Genomic DNA, 18124 nt, shown 5'->3' with positions numbered 1-18124 from the left:
CAGAAAGGCTTTGTGCTTCCATAGCCCAGACACTGATGTGGGGTGAGCATCTGGAGAGTCTTGGATAGGGCTGAGTGTATTTTTTCAGGTGGAGCATGTAGCCAGCCTCCAGGATGTCCTTCATGACCCCTACCTCCTGAGACATGTGCTCCCAGCAGTCCTTCCGCACTTAATACAATACTATACAAGTGATGGTGTACGACTGATATCTGGCCATGAAAGGATGACCTTGGTCTCTCCTAGATCCTCGCTCTGGGGCATCCGGCTGCTGTGTCATTTGGACTCTTGGGCAGCTATATGGTGAGTGTACTGGGTTGGAAGTGTTCCCCTCCTTCATCTCCTCCTTGAAACTTCAGGATGAGATCTTATTTAGAGATAGGGTCTTAGTTAAGAGGAGACCATAACTGGGTAGAGTGGGCCCATAATCCAGTATGACTGATGTCCTCAGAAGAATAGAAAGAGCCCAGAAGCACACACACAGTTGAGGACGTGTGTGAAGATGTAGACAGAGATCAGAGTGATGTATCAGCGAGGAAGAGGGCCAGGTGTGGTTGACAATCCTAGAAGCTATGAGAAAGGCATGGAAGAGATAGACCCTCCCCCAGATCCTGAAAGCGTGACTCTGACAACACCTTGATTCCAGATGTCCAAGTACTGAGACAATGAATGTTTCAAGCCACCCAGAAGTTTAACTTTGTATGGTGGCCCCAGGAAATGACAGAGATGAACTGAGCCCTCCTGTTGCCAACGCCAGCTTGCTAGCCCAGTGGGTACCCATCTTGGAAGTCTCCCTTCAGCTATAACCTCATGACAGACTCTGAGCTAGAAATGCTGACTGAGTTGTTCTTCAATTTCTGTCCTATAAAAACAGACATGTTTACTGTTATTTTAATTGATGTTTGGGGTATCTGGTTACACAGCTAAGACTAATACTGCACCGGTCTTGGGGAAAGGCCATACACTTTCATCAATGAATAAATTATTTATTTAGATCAGTTTATTTACTTTGATCCTGAACTCTGATGATGCTTTGGAGGCTTGTTTTAAGCAATCAACTTAAGTCAGAGATTATCAGACTGAAATAGTGGTTTGGGAAATGGTATGGCCTTTCAACCACCTTTTTCCAGTGGTCATGTATGGATGTGAGAGTTGGACTATAAAGAAGGCTGAGCACAGAAGAATGATGCTTCTGAACTGTGGTGGTGGAGAAGACTCTTGAGAGTCCCTTGGACTGCAAAGAGATCCAACCAGTCCTTCCTAAAGTTCAGTCCTGGGTATTCATTGGAAGGACTGATGTTGAAGCTGAAACTCCAATACTTTGGCCACTTGATGTGAAGAGCTGACTCATTGGAAAAGACCCTGATGCTGGGAAAGATTGAGGGCAGGAGGAGAAGGGGATGATAGAGGATGAGATGGTTGGATAGCACACCGACTCAAAGGACATGGGTTTGGATGGACTTTGGGAGTTGGTGATAGACAGGGAGGCCTGGCGTGCTCTGGTTCATGGGGTTGCAAAGAGTCGGACATGACTGAGCGACTGAACTGAACTGAACTGATGGCCTTAAAGGTGGTTGAAAATCCAAACTTTTATTCCACAGGGCACAAACCCTGATACTTCACACCCCCTGAACACACTGCCTTTCCTCCTGGGGCTCTCTCTTCAGCTTCTTGCCCAGTCTCTACTGCACGTCACAGTCATGGTTCTAATGGTCCTTTCCAGACCATTGTACTCCCATGGTTCCAGTTTCAACTAGGCCCCAATTACAGGAAACTTCAAAATATACAAACGAACAGAGATTAGGATAATGAACTCTTATGTAGCCATCACTGAGCATCAACAATTGGCCTTGAGTCCAACAGCCAATTTTATATCCTCTACCTCTACTCCTTCTGATCCTTCCTTGAATTATTTGGAAGTAAATCTCAAACATTTCATCCATAAGTATTACAACATGTAGCATTATCACACAATTAAAATTAATAATAGCTCTTTAATATTGTTAAAGGTATAATCAGTATTTATATTTCTTGTTATTTTCTTGCAGTTTTTTTTTTTTAAATCATGTTTGTCTCCAAATAAGGTCATAATACTGATTTCTGTACCTCTTGGACCTCTAGGTTTTCCCTCCATTTCTTTTAATCCCTTTGCTCTTTTTTTTTTTTTTTTTTTAAATGCTGTAAACGAAACCAGGTTGTCTGTCTTGCAGGCTTAGCCATAGTCTGGAATTTTCTGGTCGTATCGCCATCATCACAGTGATTCAACTGTCTCTGTGATGTGTGTCTTTCTTGTAAACTGATAGGCAGACAAGTTTAATCAGACTCATGGGTTTTTTTTTTTCCTCAATTTTTTTGAAGGTCAGCTTCAGAAGTAATGGTGTGTATTCAAATCAGGAGATACATGAAGTCCACTTATCTCCAGATAGCAACTATCACTGATGAGACTGATTAATTAAGGGGCAAAGTAGTAATATTCACATTCTCTTATTTCTTCGAGTGGCTGGAACACTGAGGACCGCACTTGTAAGAACAGAGTATAAGATAAGAACCATCCAGTTCACGTGCATGAGTAAATGCTTTGATTTGGAGAACATTTTCTGGCCACAGCCTTGCTATCTCTGCCCACTAAACCTTAAAAGTGATGTCACTCTATTATCCATTCTAATGGCCTATATTCCTACACTACCCTCACCTCTCAGTGAGAATGAAAATCAGTTCCATTTTTATCCTTGACTTTGAAATGTCTGAAGCAACACCCATAAATTTGTGTCTCACTGAATCTCTTGTCCACACCTCAGCAACTCATAGCTTGGGCAGCTTATCCAACTGTGAGTTGCCTTGTAGTAAAACATAGTTTGGACTTCCCAGGTGGTGCTAATGGTAAAGAACCTGTCTGCTAGTGCAGGAGATGTAAGAGATGTGGATTCAATCCCGGGGTCAGAAAGATTCCCTGGAGGAGGGCATGACATACCACTCCAAGGCAACTCTCATTCCCATTCTTGCCTGGAGAATCCCATGGATGAAGGAGCCTGGCAGGCTACCGTCCATAGGGTTGCAAAGAACTGGACACAACTGAATGACTTAGCATGCATGAAAATGTGGCTGAGCAGCCTCTGCAAAGGCATCATAAAGACGAGCGTGACATTGCTTGTAAGTGCTTCACACAGTCCAGCCCAGCATGTCATCATACATTAGAAATGAAATGCACTCAAGCAATTAAAGCCAGTAGATGCATGAGAGTCTAGAATAAAACTGTGAAGAATACCCTGATGCTGCAGCCCTCAAGCAGGTTATTGGGAACACTACTAATGACTCAAAAATATGCCAACTTTATCTTTATTTATATTTACTTTTTATTGAAGTATAGTTTCAGGTATACAACATGGTGAGTCAGTACTTTTATAGATGATACTCCATTTAAAGTTATTAAAACAATATTACTAGAATATGCTGTGGGTGTGTACATGCTACAGTGGCAGGGCAAGCATCTCCTAGGAGGAAGACCTCATGGTTCCTAGAAGAGATAGGGACGTGCTGTCACAACAGCAGGAAGAACTGGCAAAAGCTGCTGTGCCTGGTGGCCGGGCTGCCCACTGCGCTGTGAGGTGGTGCTGGCGCAGAAGCAGCCAGTCCATTATCACAAACTTTTTCCCCTGGAAAATGATCTGATGTCAGTTACTTAATCCCTGCTTACAGTAAAAGTGACAATTTTATTGAATATTTTCACTGTGCTAGAATTATTTAATTCTCCCCACAACCCTTTATTCTTTATTGAAAGTGGCAGAGCTCAGACTGGAACTCAGTGAGGCTGGTGTGAGAGACCACTTAGTCTCCCCACTTCTCCCCGGACACGGCATGGGCGATGTCACCAGGCCCGGCCCCTCTGTCCTCCCCTTCCCTCCTTCCACCTTGCTGCTCTCGGTGACCTTCGAGGTCTATTCTTCCAGACATGGCAAATATTTGTGATGGTAAAATAACTGAGAAACTATGGTGTTTTACAAACGCTTAACATTTTTCCATTATGTATTTTTCTATTTGACAAAAATAAAATGGTTTTCTATATGGGACAAAATCAAAAATAAAATGTTAGTAAGACCATTCAAGGTGAGGAAACTTCCACAAACAATCTGGGCACAAACAGCACCCACCCCTCACTACACCCTACACCTACTCGTGGCGGTAAAAAGGCTGGTGCATTAATGGGACATTTCAGTTCTGCTCCAGGTGTGGTGATTATGGCATGGGGTAGTGCTCAGTATAGCTCAGGAATAGTCCCTGAACACTCTCGTGAGCTCAAAAGCATTGGGCCATGCCAGGCCCTGCAAACTCACTGGGGAGCTGGGGAGAGGAGCTGTGGTCTGAGCATTTGGGCCCTCCCAGAGTCAGCGAGCAGCCTGTGCCCAGCTGATACCCAAAGAGCATGAAGTCAAGGGGGAGGAAACAGCCTCATCCTGAGGAAGCCCCCAGCCCACATCAAGAAGGGCAGAGCCCTCTGGCAGCTGCCCAGACCCTGCACACTGCAGGCATCTCAGCAGCACCAGGGCATCTGGAGGGCGGGGAAGAGGCTGGGCCCCCAGATACCATGATGCCTCCCTACCTGCCCAGCAGTGGGCTCCTCCCCTTCCTGAGACAAACTGGAGCCTTCTTTTCTACATGGAGTTTTGACCTTTGACTCAGAGGATAGGAGAGCAAGGTCATGGTTGCAGTACCATCAGAGAGGGTCGTTGTCCGTTCTTCCTCACTGGGGGGCTGCTCAGCAGGGACTGATGGATCCCAGACACTGATCCCAGCGCTTCCCCAACTGCATGATCCAAGCCACTCAACACCACTCGGACCAGAATTTCCAATCAGCTTCTGCAGCATAAAACTAGTAGACCAACCTTCTAATATGAAAGATAGAAACTAAAGCCAACAAACAGGAAAAGTAATTCAGATAAACTAAAAACCAAGTGGGACATGGCTGGAAAAACTGCTCTTCCCCTCCTGCTGACACATCGCAGCACATCCAGACTGGTCCTTCAGAAGCAACCAAGAGGAGAATGGGGTCCCCAGGGAGGCTCAGCCTGGCAGTTGCCAGAAAACGAATTCTCAGGTCATACCCCAGCCCTACTAAATCAGACAATCCCAGCAATCCATGTCCTAACAAACTGCTCCTGGAACTGCTGAGTGAAGTCTGAGCCCCTCCTCCCCTTTCCCACTCTTCTGGGCAACATTCACACTTTCTCTCCTCTCCTCACATCCCACACCTCATCTTCTTCCATCTTCACTCAGCAGATGCTGCCTCACTTCTCACTTCACCAAGACAAGCGAAGAAGCCAGAGGACTTCCAAGCTCCCCCCGCCACCACCCACCCTCTGACTCTGCACCCATCTGTTACCCACAGGCTCCTCGGGCTGAGCAGCCACCTGATGCCAGCTCCAATCTCCTCTGCCTACCTGAAGTCATCACTCCACAAATATCCCTTTCTGTTCTGCATCACTTTTAAAAGAAGCCCTCATTGGATCAGACTAATTTACAAACATGCTGTTATTTTTCTGAATAAAAAAGTTTTTTTCTTGATCCTATTTCTCTTGAAAACTATGGCCCCATTTCTTTCCTCTCTTTTGCAACAAAACCCCTTTAGTGTTGTCCGTTCTGCTCCCCAATTCATTAAGGACCTCGGGGTGATGAATGCAATGGCCAGTTCTGAGGTTTTCACTTATCAGGATCATCTGAAAGAGCCAGTCACTCTGCTGCACACTGCATTTTCCTCAGTGGCTCCAGGAACACAGACCCCTATCCAGTGACCTCTTCTTATCCTCCTTTGCTGGAGCAAACTCCTTTGGATTCTTAAAGCTGTAGGCTGTGCTTTCCCTGTTCCCTTTATCCTCACCTTCTGGGTGAGCTCATCCAGCTCTTAGGTGTAAATAATCAATATGCAAATGACTCCAAAGTGACAGTTCCCTCCCAGATCTCCCTCCCAACTCCAGCAGTCAGGCTACCTCACACTCCACATGCCTAAGCAGACTCTGATCCCCCCAGTAGCTTCTTGCACATCTAAGCTGCAGGCAACATCCTTTCCAAGGCGTAGGCACTCCAATTCTGCTGGCTCTTCCATGCTCTGGACCTGGCTGTCAGGAATCCTACTGGCTCTAGGACATATCTAGAGAACAAAGCTAGTGGAAGTGATCCAATTCCACTTGAGCTATCTCAAATCCTAAAAGGTGATGCTGTGAAAGTGCTGCACTCAATATGCCAGCAAATTTGGAAAACTCAGCAGTGGCCACAGGACTGGAAAAGGTCAGTTTTCACTCCAATCCCAAAGAAAGGCAATGCCAAAGAATGCTCAAACTACCACACAACTGCACTCATCTCACATGCTAGTAAAGTAATGCCCCAAATTCTCCAAGCCAGGATTCAGCAATACATGAACTGTGAACTTCCAGATGTTCAAGCTGGTTTTAGAAAAGGCAGAAGAACCAGAGATCAAACTGTCAACATCCGCTGGATCATGGAAAAAGCAAGACAGTTCCAGAAAAACATCTATTTCTGCTTTATTGACTATGAGAAAGCCTTTGACTATGTGGATCACAATAAACTGTGGAAAATTCTTAGAGATGGGAATACCAGACCAACTGATCTGCCTCTTGAGAAATCTGTATGCAGGTCACAAAGCAACAGTTAGAACTGGACATGGAAAAACAGACTGGTTCCAAATAGGAAAAGGAGTACATCAAGGCTGTATATTGTCACCCTGCTTATTTAACTTCTATGCAGAGTACATCATGAGAAACGTTGGGCTGGAAGAAGCACAAGCTGGAATCAAGATTGCCGGGAGAAATATCAATAATCTAAGATATGCAGATGACACCACCCTTATGGCAGAAAGTGAAGAAGAACTGAAGAGCCTCTCAATGAAAGTGAAAGAGGAGAGTGAAAAAGTTGGCTTAAAGCTCAACTAAGCTAACTAAAACTAAGATCATGGCATCTGGTCCCATCAGTTCATAGTAAATAGATGGGGAAACAGTGGAAACTGTGGCTGACTTTATTTTCTTGGGCTCCCAAATCACTACAGATGGTGACTGCAGCCATGAAATTAAAAGACACTTACTCCTTGGGAGAAAAGTTATGACCAACCTAGACAGCATATTAAAAAGCAGAGATGTTACTTTGCCAACAAAGGTCCGTCTAGTCTAGTCCGTCATGATTATGGTTTTTCCAGTGGTCATGTATGGATGTGAGAGTTGGACTACAAAGAAAGCTTAGCGTCAAAGAATTGATGCTTTTGAACTGTGGTGTTGGAGAAGACTCTTGAGAGTCCCTTGGACTGCATCCTAAAGGAAATCAGTCCTGAATATTCTAAGGACTGATGCTGAAGCTGAAACTCCAAAACTTTGGCCGCCTGATGTGAAGAACTGACTCATTTCGAAAGACCCTGATGCTGGGAAATATTGAGGGCAGGAGGAGAAGGGGATGACAAAGGATGAGATGGTTGGTTGGCATCACCAACTCGATGGACACTAGTTTGAGTAAATTCCAGAAGTTGGTGATAAACAGGGAGGTCTGGCCTGCTGCAGTCCATGGGGTCGCAAAGAGTTGGACACGACTGAGGGACTGAACTGAACTGAACTGAGAGTCCCATCATTCTTGCCTAGCCACATTGTTTCTCTCCTGGACCAGCCTTCTGGTTTCCTTGCATCCTCCTGGCATTTTCTCAGGAGTCAACACATAAATTAGGTATCATCCTTCCTTTGCACAAACCCTCAAGTGACTCTGTGCTTCACCCAGAGTAAAAGTCAAGAGTCTTTAGAATGGCCTTCCCTCCCCACTGTCCTGTCTCTGCTCTTGAGCAGGGCACACCATCTGTCTGATGCTTTTTCCAGACACTCGTCTGGCCAACTCCATGAACTTCAAGTCTTGGCTGTCACTGTCTCTAGTCTCACTCTGACCATCCTGCTTAAAACAGTAATGTTGTGTTCTCTCTACCATGTCAGTCTCTTGCTTTATTATATCCTATTATTACTTAATATCTTACAACATAGGAGAAAATTTGCTTATCTAGACTTACTGTCTCTCTGCTATACCACAAACTCCACAAGATGAGATTTTTTTTTGACTTTTGATCATTGATGGATTCCAAGTGCCTAGAAAAATGTATGGCACTGAATAAGCACATGACGACCATGTGCTGAATAAACTAACATCCTCAAAGAGATAAGATACTGCAATAAGAAATAAGAAGACATACACAAAAGATATACTAAGGACAAGAAAAACACCTGGAAATAAAGACACAATAGAAGGCTTTGAAAATGAAGTTGCAATCTCTAAGAAAGCAAAAGGCAGAGGAGAAAAAGCAAAAAAAAAAAAAGTAAATTTTTTAAAAAGAAAGTATTAGAAAATTTCTTAGACTTGAAATAGAGTTTCTAGGTTGGAAGGGCCTAACAAGAATCCAAGACTAAGCTCATTATCATGACAGAGAGAAAAATTCTACAACTTGCAAAGTAATCACATCAAAACACAAGACTGAACACAAAGAAACAAGAATCACTGTGACTTTGAGGTTCTCAGAGGTAACACTGCAAACTAGAAGTCCATATGATACCTTGAAATTTCAAGAGGAAAGTGGCTTCCAATGCAGAATTCTCTAAGCAATCTATGATTTAAGCGTCAGAACAATGACATCCTTCAGGCAGAAAAGGTCTCAGAACTTTCTGTTCAGCTGCAGGGAGTGTGGTCCTCCTTGATACTGGCGAGACTCTGGGAGCAAGTCTGTCCCTGTTCACAACCCTCCCTTTCAGAGTTCTGCAGTCAAGCATAAAGTTCTTGATAACTTCCCTATGGCCTCCCTGAGGAAATGGTTTGAAAAGCAGGCCTCCTCAGTTCTTGGGACTGTGGGGGTTATTTATACGATTATGGGTAGATTTAGGATTATGCCACTTTGGTACATGTTTTATTCTCTCATGAACGATACTTTAAGGAATGAGGTAGGGTCCCCATTAACACACGACCAGGACTGCGTCTGTGGGATGACCCCATGATAGCCACAAGAATCTACCTGGTACAGAAGCAGGAAGATCTCCAGGGCCATTAAACAAAGAACAGGCCAGAGAAACAGAAAACGCAGCCTCTGAACTTTTTGGTTTGGTGAAAGCCTGAAGTCGTGGTTTGGCTCCTCCTTGCCCCTGTGGCAACTCTTCCCCTCAGAGGACCATCGTGCAGCAGGCACCTGCAGTGTACACAAACAGCAGGCTGAAAGGGACTGAGGAGAGGCTTGGGATCTGGGAGCTGGACAGATCTGGATTTTCATTTTTACTCAGGAGAGTGAGCCCATTTCTCCACACAAAAGCACCACACCCACTCCTTCATCTACCCCATCACAGAGCACTCTCATGTGCTAGGTGCTTCCTCCACTTGTTGTTTCATTCTAATTCTCCCACTAACCAAATAAGGTTATCCTGGTTACACAGAAAAGCTCAGGAGGAAATTCCTTGTCCAAATTCATACAAGTAGCAGAGCCCAGATCCCACACATCCAGATTCCACAGTCTGTGCTCTTGACTTCCATTCCACAGGGTAATGGATGACAAGGACCAGCCTAACCTCACGCCAGAGGCATCACACTGCAAGACTGACCTGGTCAGCTTACCTGTGGTCCCCTCCTGCTGGGACCAGGAAGTGCACTCAGACCACAAGCCCCGCCCACACACCGAGGGGCTGTCCAAGGTCCTGCCAAAGGAGGGCGAGCACTGAGCCTGAGCTCCAGCCTGCTCACTTCCCGCAGGTGCTCAACAGAGATGGTGAGCTGCAAGAGGCGGGTTAGCAGTTCACTGTCAGCAATGAGCACGAGGCCAGGCATGCAGCACGTGTGACCCAAACATTTGCTGGGAGGAACTGAACCTCCCACCTCCAAGCTGGAGAAGGAAGGGGGTGGCAGTGGCACTTGGGATGCAGACTGGACATCTTTATAGCCCCCATGATCCAGAGACCTATCTCCAAGGAGCAGGGGCTTTGAAGGAGCCTGCAATCTTCCTCTGATCAGGAAAAACAGTGGTGCAGCACAGCCTGCCAGGGCCACTGGCCAGTGCGACAGAAGGGTGACAGGAATCGCGGTCACAGTCATGCTGGAAATGACACCTGGCTCTCCTCCAGACGTGATGTGGAAAAATTCAGACTTGGAAGGGCCCTTTTTAAACTTCAGCAAAGAGACTGGGACAGAGTAAAGGCAGTCTATAAAAACATTTAGGGAACCTGGGCTTCACACCTGAGTATTGCTTTTGTGAATTTAGCAAATGAAATAACAGCTGTAGATTGCCTCACAAAGTTAAGAATAGTTTGAGACTGCACTGAATGGTTCGAGGGGCCCAGAAGCTGGGGAGAGACGACAGGGCTTCTCTCAGGCTTCACTTTCTCACCTTCTGTATTGGGCACACAGGAGAGAAAGTGCTGAGTACAACTCACAGGTTTGGCCACGGGCAAGAACTATCCCTCATTTCAGCTGTGACCAATGGCAGGCCATCAGCTTCCTCACTGGAAAATAGTAATGAGTACAGTGCCCACCCCCAGGCATGCAGTGACCCCCTCCCCCCCAGCCATGCCATAACTGCACTAGCCATGCCATGATCCCGATACGCTGTTGACTGTTCATGCAAGCTCAACATAGGCTTCTCTTAGCATTACCCAGGTTCTGGAGGGCCTTGGAGTCAAAAAAGAAAGCTATTATTCTAGTGAGCTATCTAGGACATCACAACACAAGCAGTCGCCACATGTTCTATGAGGAAGGCAACCTTCACAGTGGTGATCAAGGCTCCCAACCATTGCTCTTGAAGGCAGAGAGGAGAGAACAGAGGAAGACCCCACAAGTGTCACAACAAAACCGTTTTTACTAAGTACTGAACTAGAGTACCCCACGCACTTTTTGTGGACATCAACTTTTTCTCTTTCAAATTTTAAAATGGAATTGTGCATACACATTATTTTAAAAGCTTAGACACATTTTGGAGAAAACGAACAAATCTAAGAAATCACTGAAGTGCTCTGAAATCCAAATTCACACACTCTCAGGACCACTACCTCAGTGGTGGGTGTTCTCTTTCTTCGGGGGACTGGAGCCTGTGTCACCACCAGGAGTCACAGACTGCACTGTGCTAACACATGCGGCAGGTAAGCAGGCTTCTAAACAAGCCCTGTAGGTAACATCGCCTCCATTCACCTCACAAGGGCTCTATCTCCCCTCAGTGTGTTCGGCAGAAGCAAGCTGAACACACAAGGCAAGATGCCCAGGTAATAAGGGTCACCCTCACTGCTTCTGGTCAGGAGACATGGCCAGAACCAGGGTTTCCACGAGCGGCTCCCTCTTGCCAAGTGGGGTGATTCCCGTGCTGCTGCTCTGGCCTCCCCTGGGAAATGAGCCAGCCTGGATATAACTCCGTGCCCAGGCCTGGAGGGCTGCCACTGAGGTCTGGCTGAGGTGGGAATGGTGCATGTTGCCTGACGTCAAGGGAGCTTTTCTGACGACAGCCCAACCCACTCCAGTCCCACCTGTGGGTCCTGGGAAACTGGGCTGCCTGAGAAGCACATGAGGAGACCCACGAAGCTGGTTAGAATATACAATCATGAGGATTTATACCTATGGAAGTCATCAAATTAACTTAAAAAACAGTCATGACACAGAAATGAGTGTCAGAAAATGAAGAAACGCATGAGGCATCGTTTAGAAACCAAAGGGCACATGTTAGGATGTTAGCCCCACAAACAAGGCTTGGCATCCCAAGAACTGTACATGTGCAAAGGAATCTCTCTTCTACGTGGACATTCTTCTTCTTCCTTTATGAAAGGAGTGGAAACCAGGGCTGACAAACATCTGACAACCCTTTGTAGACAAGGACCAGATGGATCTACCTTGTCTTCTATGATCAGGCCTTAGCCCATAAGCGGAAGTCTGTAGGAAGTCTCAGACTATTCAGACCATGACAACAAAATTCTTCTAAAGACAGATCTATGGTAAAAATACCATGAGGGTATGCTAATCCAAGCTAATGCCCAGTTTTAAAACAAAAAACGTCAGACAGACAGTGTAATTTTCTTGGTTAGAACTGTTTCCATATGCATATATGCAGACTAGTACTTTATGCTTAATACATTTCACCAAATGTTAGATTTCTATCACCTGAATAATAGACAAAAATAAGGACTATGTTCACCCCAAATTTGTACTTTGGTAACTTACTAAATTTTGAAAAAAGTTTAAGTGGAGGGACACGGGAATAACCTACCTGGAATTGTATCCACTGAACTTACAGCACTAAGTTATAATGCTGACAGAATTGAGGTGCAGTCTGTTTTAATAACATACACTGAACAGAGAGTTGCCAGCCCTCAGCCGCTGCTACTTGATTTACAATGTGGCCATGAAAAGCCTCCCCCAAATGTCCCCGGTGTCACGGGTCCACTCCTCAGGGTACAGGCTGCCTTGGATTGAGGAGGGTCTAGAACTTCACACACCAAGTCTGAGAATGGGAGTCCCAACAGGGGACAATGCTGGAATGCACCCCCTTTAGCTTCTTATAAACACTAAGATCACAACACACAGAGAGTGCACAGTTGACTATCTGGTGGAAAGGCTCTCCACCCCCGACTTCAGCAACCCTATTTTATTTTTTTCATTTTTGGAGTGGTCTTTCTCTCATGCTCATCTGAAAGGCACACGCAGAAAACGCTGGGAAGTTTTACCACTGGGACATCACTGTGGAGAATTTTGTTACATAAGAGACACCACCTGCCTATTTCCTTGTTTGTCAATACAGAAAACACCTCACTTTAAATAGTATGTACAGAGAAGTGGCTGCCGTGTGCCCTCATGCACAGCCAGCTCGGGCTCATGGACAGAGAAGGGCTTCTGTTTAGAACAACCTGCACCTACGACAGCAAACACCGAGAGTCATGCACACACAACAGAGGGCTGGACGTGCGGAAGTCATATTTCACACCAGTGAGGGGGCACTGTTACAGAATGCTGACGGGACGGCTGTCACCACACTCTGACACAGGGGGTCTAGGAAGACGTCTGCTTCTCCTTCTCCCGCCTTCAGGATTCCCAGTTGGCTCTGGGTCAGGCACTAAGCAACCTGGTGGCTTCAGGTCCAGTCAGGTCTCTTAGTAGTCTTTTTGAACCTTTGTATCCCTCTGGAAAGAGCTGAGTTCAAATGCTGGAAACCGTGATGCCTCTGGGGCCAGGATGTCAGACAGGAAGTGAACAGTGCCAGCCATGCCTGCAACGAGAAACGTGATCCATCATGAAAAAAACAGTGTGTGGTGGGGTCCCGAGCCAAGTGACCTTAATCACTGCCTTTACTGGGGCTGTAAGGATGTGGGGAAAGGTAGTGAGGACTTTAAAAATAACTTCACATACACAAATGGAAAATTCTTATATTAGCACATAGCAGGTTTTCTTCACTATCTTATTTTTAAATCTTGCATCTTGACACTTTATGGTGATTTCATAGAACTGCTAACAAAAAAGTTAAGGGCATTGCTATTGTGATATTCCAACATGTAAACTTCCTCTCAGAGTCTTTATGTTTTTATTTCAAATGTAAAGCTGCATTTTATATTTTCCTTAGGTTTTAAAAATATTAGTTAGAACAAACTTTACTTGCTTGGTTAAAATCCCCACCGCCAATCACTACAATAACTCAGCAGCCTACCCAAAGGAACCCTTGGTTGGAGGGAACTCCTGCAGAAAGGGGCCCAAGCGCTGGGGGCCCTGCCAGCCTCGTGGCCTCCACACAGCCACTCATCATCTGACTAGAACCAAGTTATTGGTGTCTCTTGCCAGGCATTTGTCAGGCACAGGATCCAGAAGAATTTGAGAGCTTCCCAGCCTCTGGGCAGGGAACATTCAAAGATTTTTACCCACTGGGGCTTTGAATTTGCCATTAATAAACTTGAATTTATGAACCTGAATTAACTTCATTTACAGTTAAGGTGATATCTATTATTCTGTTATTTCTACACACACACACACACACAGACACACACACACACACACAGAGAGAGAGACAGGTTATTCTGTTACATCTGAAAGAACTCATTTTTATGACATGATGAAAATTTTTTTCCTGAGAAACATTTTTTCATTATAAAATCTGTGAATACTAAAAGAGATCTTTTTGGCAAAAGATAATGACAAATATGCTAATTTTGCTCACTTGTCTATTATATGATTAAAATATTATCAATAGCAGAAATAAAACATGGCATATCACTACAGATAATTCAAAATATCAAAAAGATAATGAAGGGATACTACCAAAATTTTATGCACATAAATTTGACCCCACAGGTAAAATGGAGCAATATCTTAAAAATGCAAACTAATAAAACTCACTGAATATGAAATAGATAATTTACAGCCTGGTAAACTATTAAATTAAATTCATAAATCTAAGACTCTTGAAAAAGAAATCTGTACGCTAGGAAGGTTTTGTGGAAGAATGTTACCAAACAGTTAAATCAGAATTCTTCTACCAATTAACATACAATCTATTACAGAAAACAGAGAAAAATATCAATTTAGTAGGCCCAGTATTGCCCAGATAGCAAAACCAGACAGTGACAGTATAAAAAGTAAGGAAAACCACTAGACCATTCAGGTATGACCTAAATCAAATCCCTTATGATTATACAGTGTAAGTGAGAAATAGATTTAAGGGCCTAGATCTGATAGACAGAGTGCCTGATGAACTATGGAATGAGGTTCGTGACATTGTACAGGAGACAAGGATCAAGACCATCCCCATGGAAAAGAAATGCAAAAAAGTAAAATGGCTGTCTGGGGAGGCCTTACAAATAGCTGTGAAAAGAAGAGAAGTGAAAAGCAAAGGAGAAAAGGAAAGATATAAGCATCTGAATGCAGAATTCCAAAGAATAGAAAGAAAAGATAAGAAAGCCTTCTTCAGTGATCAGCGCAAAGAAATAGAGGAAAAGAACAGAATGAGAAAGACTAGAGATCTCTTCAAGAAAATTAGAGATACCAAGGGAACATTTCATGCAAAGATGGGCTCCACAAAGGACAGAAATGGTATGGACCTAACAGAAGCAGAAGATATTAAGAGGTGGCAAGAATACACAGAAGAACTGTGCAAAAAAGATCTTCACGACCCAGATAATCACGATGGTGTGATCACTCACCTAGAGCCAGACATCCTGGAATGTGAAGTCAAGTGGGCCTTAGAAAGCATCACTACGAACAAAGATAGTGGAGGTGATGAAATTCCAGTTGAGCTATTTCAAATCCTGAAAGATGATGCTGTGAAAGTGCTGCACTCAATATGCCAGCAAATGTAGAAAACTCAGCAGTGGCCACAGGACTGGAAAAGGTCAGTTTTCATTCCAATCCCAAAGAAAGGCAATGTCAAAGAATGCTCAAACTACCGCACAATTGCACTCATCTCACATGCTAGTAAAGTAATGCTCAAAATTCTCCAAGCCAGGCTTCAGCAATACGTGAGCCGTGAACTTCCTGATGTTCAAGCTGGTTTTAGAAAAGGCAGAGGAACCAGAGATCAAATTGCCAACATCCGCTGGATCATGGAAAAAGCAAGAGAGTTCCAGACAAACATCTATTTCTGCTTTATTGACTATGCCAAAGCCTTTGATTGTGTGGATCACAATAAACTGTGGAAAATTCTGAGAGAGATGGGAATACCAGACCAACTGACCTGCCTCTTGAGAAATCTGTATGCAGGTCAGGAAGCAACAGTTCGAACTGAACATGGAACAACAGACTGGTTCCAAATAGGAAAAGGAGTACATCAAGGGTATATATTGTCACCCTGCTTATTTAACTTCTATGCAGAGTACATCATGAGAAATGCTAGACTGGAAGAAACACAAGCTAGAATCAAGATTGCTGGGACAAATATCAATAACCTCAGATATGCAGCTGACGCCACCCTTATGGCAGAAAGTGAAGAAGAACTAAAAAGCCTCTTGATGAAAGTAAAAGAGGAGAGTGAAAAAGTTGGCTTAAAGCTCAACATGCAGAAAACGAAGATCATGGCATCCGGTCCCATCATTACATGGGAAATAGATGGGGAAACTGAAAACAGTGTCAGACTTTATTTTGGGAGGCTCCAAAATCACTGTAGATGGTGATTGCAGCCATGAAATTAAAAGATACTTACTCCTTGGAAGAAAAGTTATGACCAACCTAGATAGCATATTGAAAAGCAGAGACATTACTTTGCCGACTAAGGTCCGTCTAGTCAAGGCTATGGTTTTTCCTGTGGTTGTGTATGGATGTGAGAATTGGACTGTGAAGAAGGCTGAGTCCCGAAGAATTGATGCTTTTGAACTGTGGTGTTGGAGAAGACTCTTGAGAGTCCCTTGGACTGCAAAGAGATCCAACCCGTCCATTCTGAAGGAGATCAGCCCTGGGATTTCTTTGGAAGCAATGATGCTAAAGCTGAAACTCCAGTACTTTGGCCACCTCATGCGAAGAGTTGACTCATTGGAAAAGACTCTGATGCTGGGAGGGATTGGGGACAGGAGGAGAAGGGGACGACAGAGGATGAGATGGCTGGATGGCATCAGTGACTCGATGGACGTGAGTCTGAGTGAACTCCGGGAGTTGGTGATGGACAGGGAGGCCTGGCGTGCTGCGATTCATGAGGTCACAAAGAGTCGGACACGACTGAGCTACTGAACTGAACAGGCAAATATTCCTTATGACTATAGATGGAAAAACCATCAACAAAATATTAGCAAATACAATTCTGCAATACATAAAAAGCACTGTATATCATGGCCAAGTAAGGTTTTTTCTAGAGATGGAAGATTGTCTTACTATTTGAAAATGAACCAATGTGATTCACAGTGCTAGGAAGTTGAAGAGAAAACTTACATGATTTTTTCAGCTTTGTACTTAACAAAACTCAACACCCATCTATTATTTGATTTTTTTTATAAGTATTCATTTATTCCCTCTGGATTTTACTTTAGAATTACTATAAAATGTAGCCCTAAAGTAATTAAAAAGTTGCTGTCAATTTATCCCAAACCCATTTAACCTTTGCCCTTATTAGTTTCTGCAACTTATGTCAGAACATCTTAGTCTCTGCAGGTCTGTTTGGTTTTCCTGAATTATACTCTATGCATTCTGCCTGCAGCAGACTCTCAATGTGTTTGCTGGTTTCTTTCATTGCTCTTGTTTTTCAGACTTTCTTATTATTTTTCCAAGTACTAATAGTTTTACTTACTAATACTTTTAAATTACTAATATTAATTATTTATGCTTCTTTATATAACTTAAATAATTAAATGTATCTAAATAACTAACCAAGTTTGCTGTGAATAGATAAATACCATATGCAGGTGAAATGCAGAGGAAAAACTTATTATTTCTTCTATCACTAAGCAGCAAATAGTCTATGCATATATACTTCACAAAAGATCTAAAAATACATGGAAGAAGTTCACAGGAGCACAAATAGGCAATCTAAAGAGACTCAGTACAGTTTTCAGCAAGGAATAACTTTGCTCCTGTTATTTGCCAGCTTTGCACTGATCACTAAGTAAGATCAACTGTGATGGTGCACAGAGCCAGGAGGACCAAACGCACGCACTCAGAGACTTGAACCTGGAGTTTCCTTCTCTCTTACCTTCAAAGAGAGAATAGGGTCTGTCAGGAATTCGGCAGCCATGTGCTCCATAATCTAGACACCACTCTGCAAACTAGGAAGAAAGACATTTATTTTTAAGAGTGGTGTTTCACTTGGTGGAAATGGAACTAAGACACTGTAGTGACTTCACAAAGAATCAAAGGCCCAGATGCCCAGGCAACAGAGTGGCCAGCAGTGTGGGCCTGGAGGGACTTAGCACCTCTTCTGAAGAGGTGAGACCTGGCAAGTCCTGTCACCTGTCTAGGCCTGTTTCCTCATCTGTCAGGGAGGATTTACCCAGGAAGGTTGTCGGGAAGACTGAAGTAGAAAGCACACAGTTCACAACCTTCTATCTCTTCCAGGCATTGCCTTCCACCCCGGCAGGCACTCTGTGCGGATGAAAAGCCCTGCATGCTGAGCCCTGTTGCTGACTATGCAGCTTGCTCCTCTCTCCCCTCCTTTCCCCACTGAGCCCCTGGGCCTCCC

General features: G+C 44.1%; 1 protein-coding gene across 1 annotated transcript in view; it reads right to left on the bottom strand.

Moving 5' to 3' along the window:
* Positions 1-10629: 10629 nt before the first annotated feature.
* Positions 10630-18124, bottom strand: part of LANCL2 (LanC like 2) — a 98823-nt gene continuing 91328 nt past the window's right edge. The window contains exons 8-9 of the mRNA XM_040246360.1: positions 17639-17711; positions 10630-13246 (exon numbers count right to left, since the gene is read on the bottom strand). Coding sequence (XP_040102294.1) covers positions 13131-13246; positions 17639-17711 — 189 coding nt within the window. The 3' untranslated portion in view covers positions 10630-13130. The remainder of the gene's footprint in view (positions 13247-17638; positions 17712-18124) is intronic.

The sequence above is a fragment of the Oryx dammah genome, unplaced genomic scaffold, assembly GCF_014754425.2.
Source record: "Oryx dammah isolate SB20612 unplaced genomic scaffold, SCBI_Odam_1.1 HiC_scaffold_9, whole genome shotgun sequence".
NCBI classification, from domain to species: domain Eukaryota; kingdom Metazoa; phylum Chordata; class Mammalia; order Artiodactyla; family Bovidae; genus Oryx; species Oryx dammah.
This window is presented reverse-complemented; position numbering and strand designations above follow the sequence as displayed.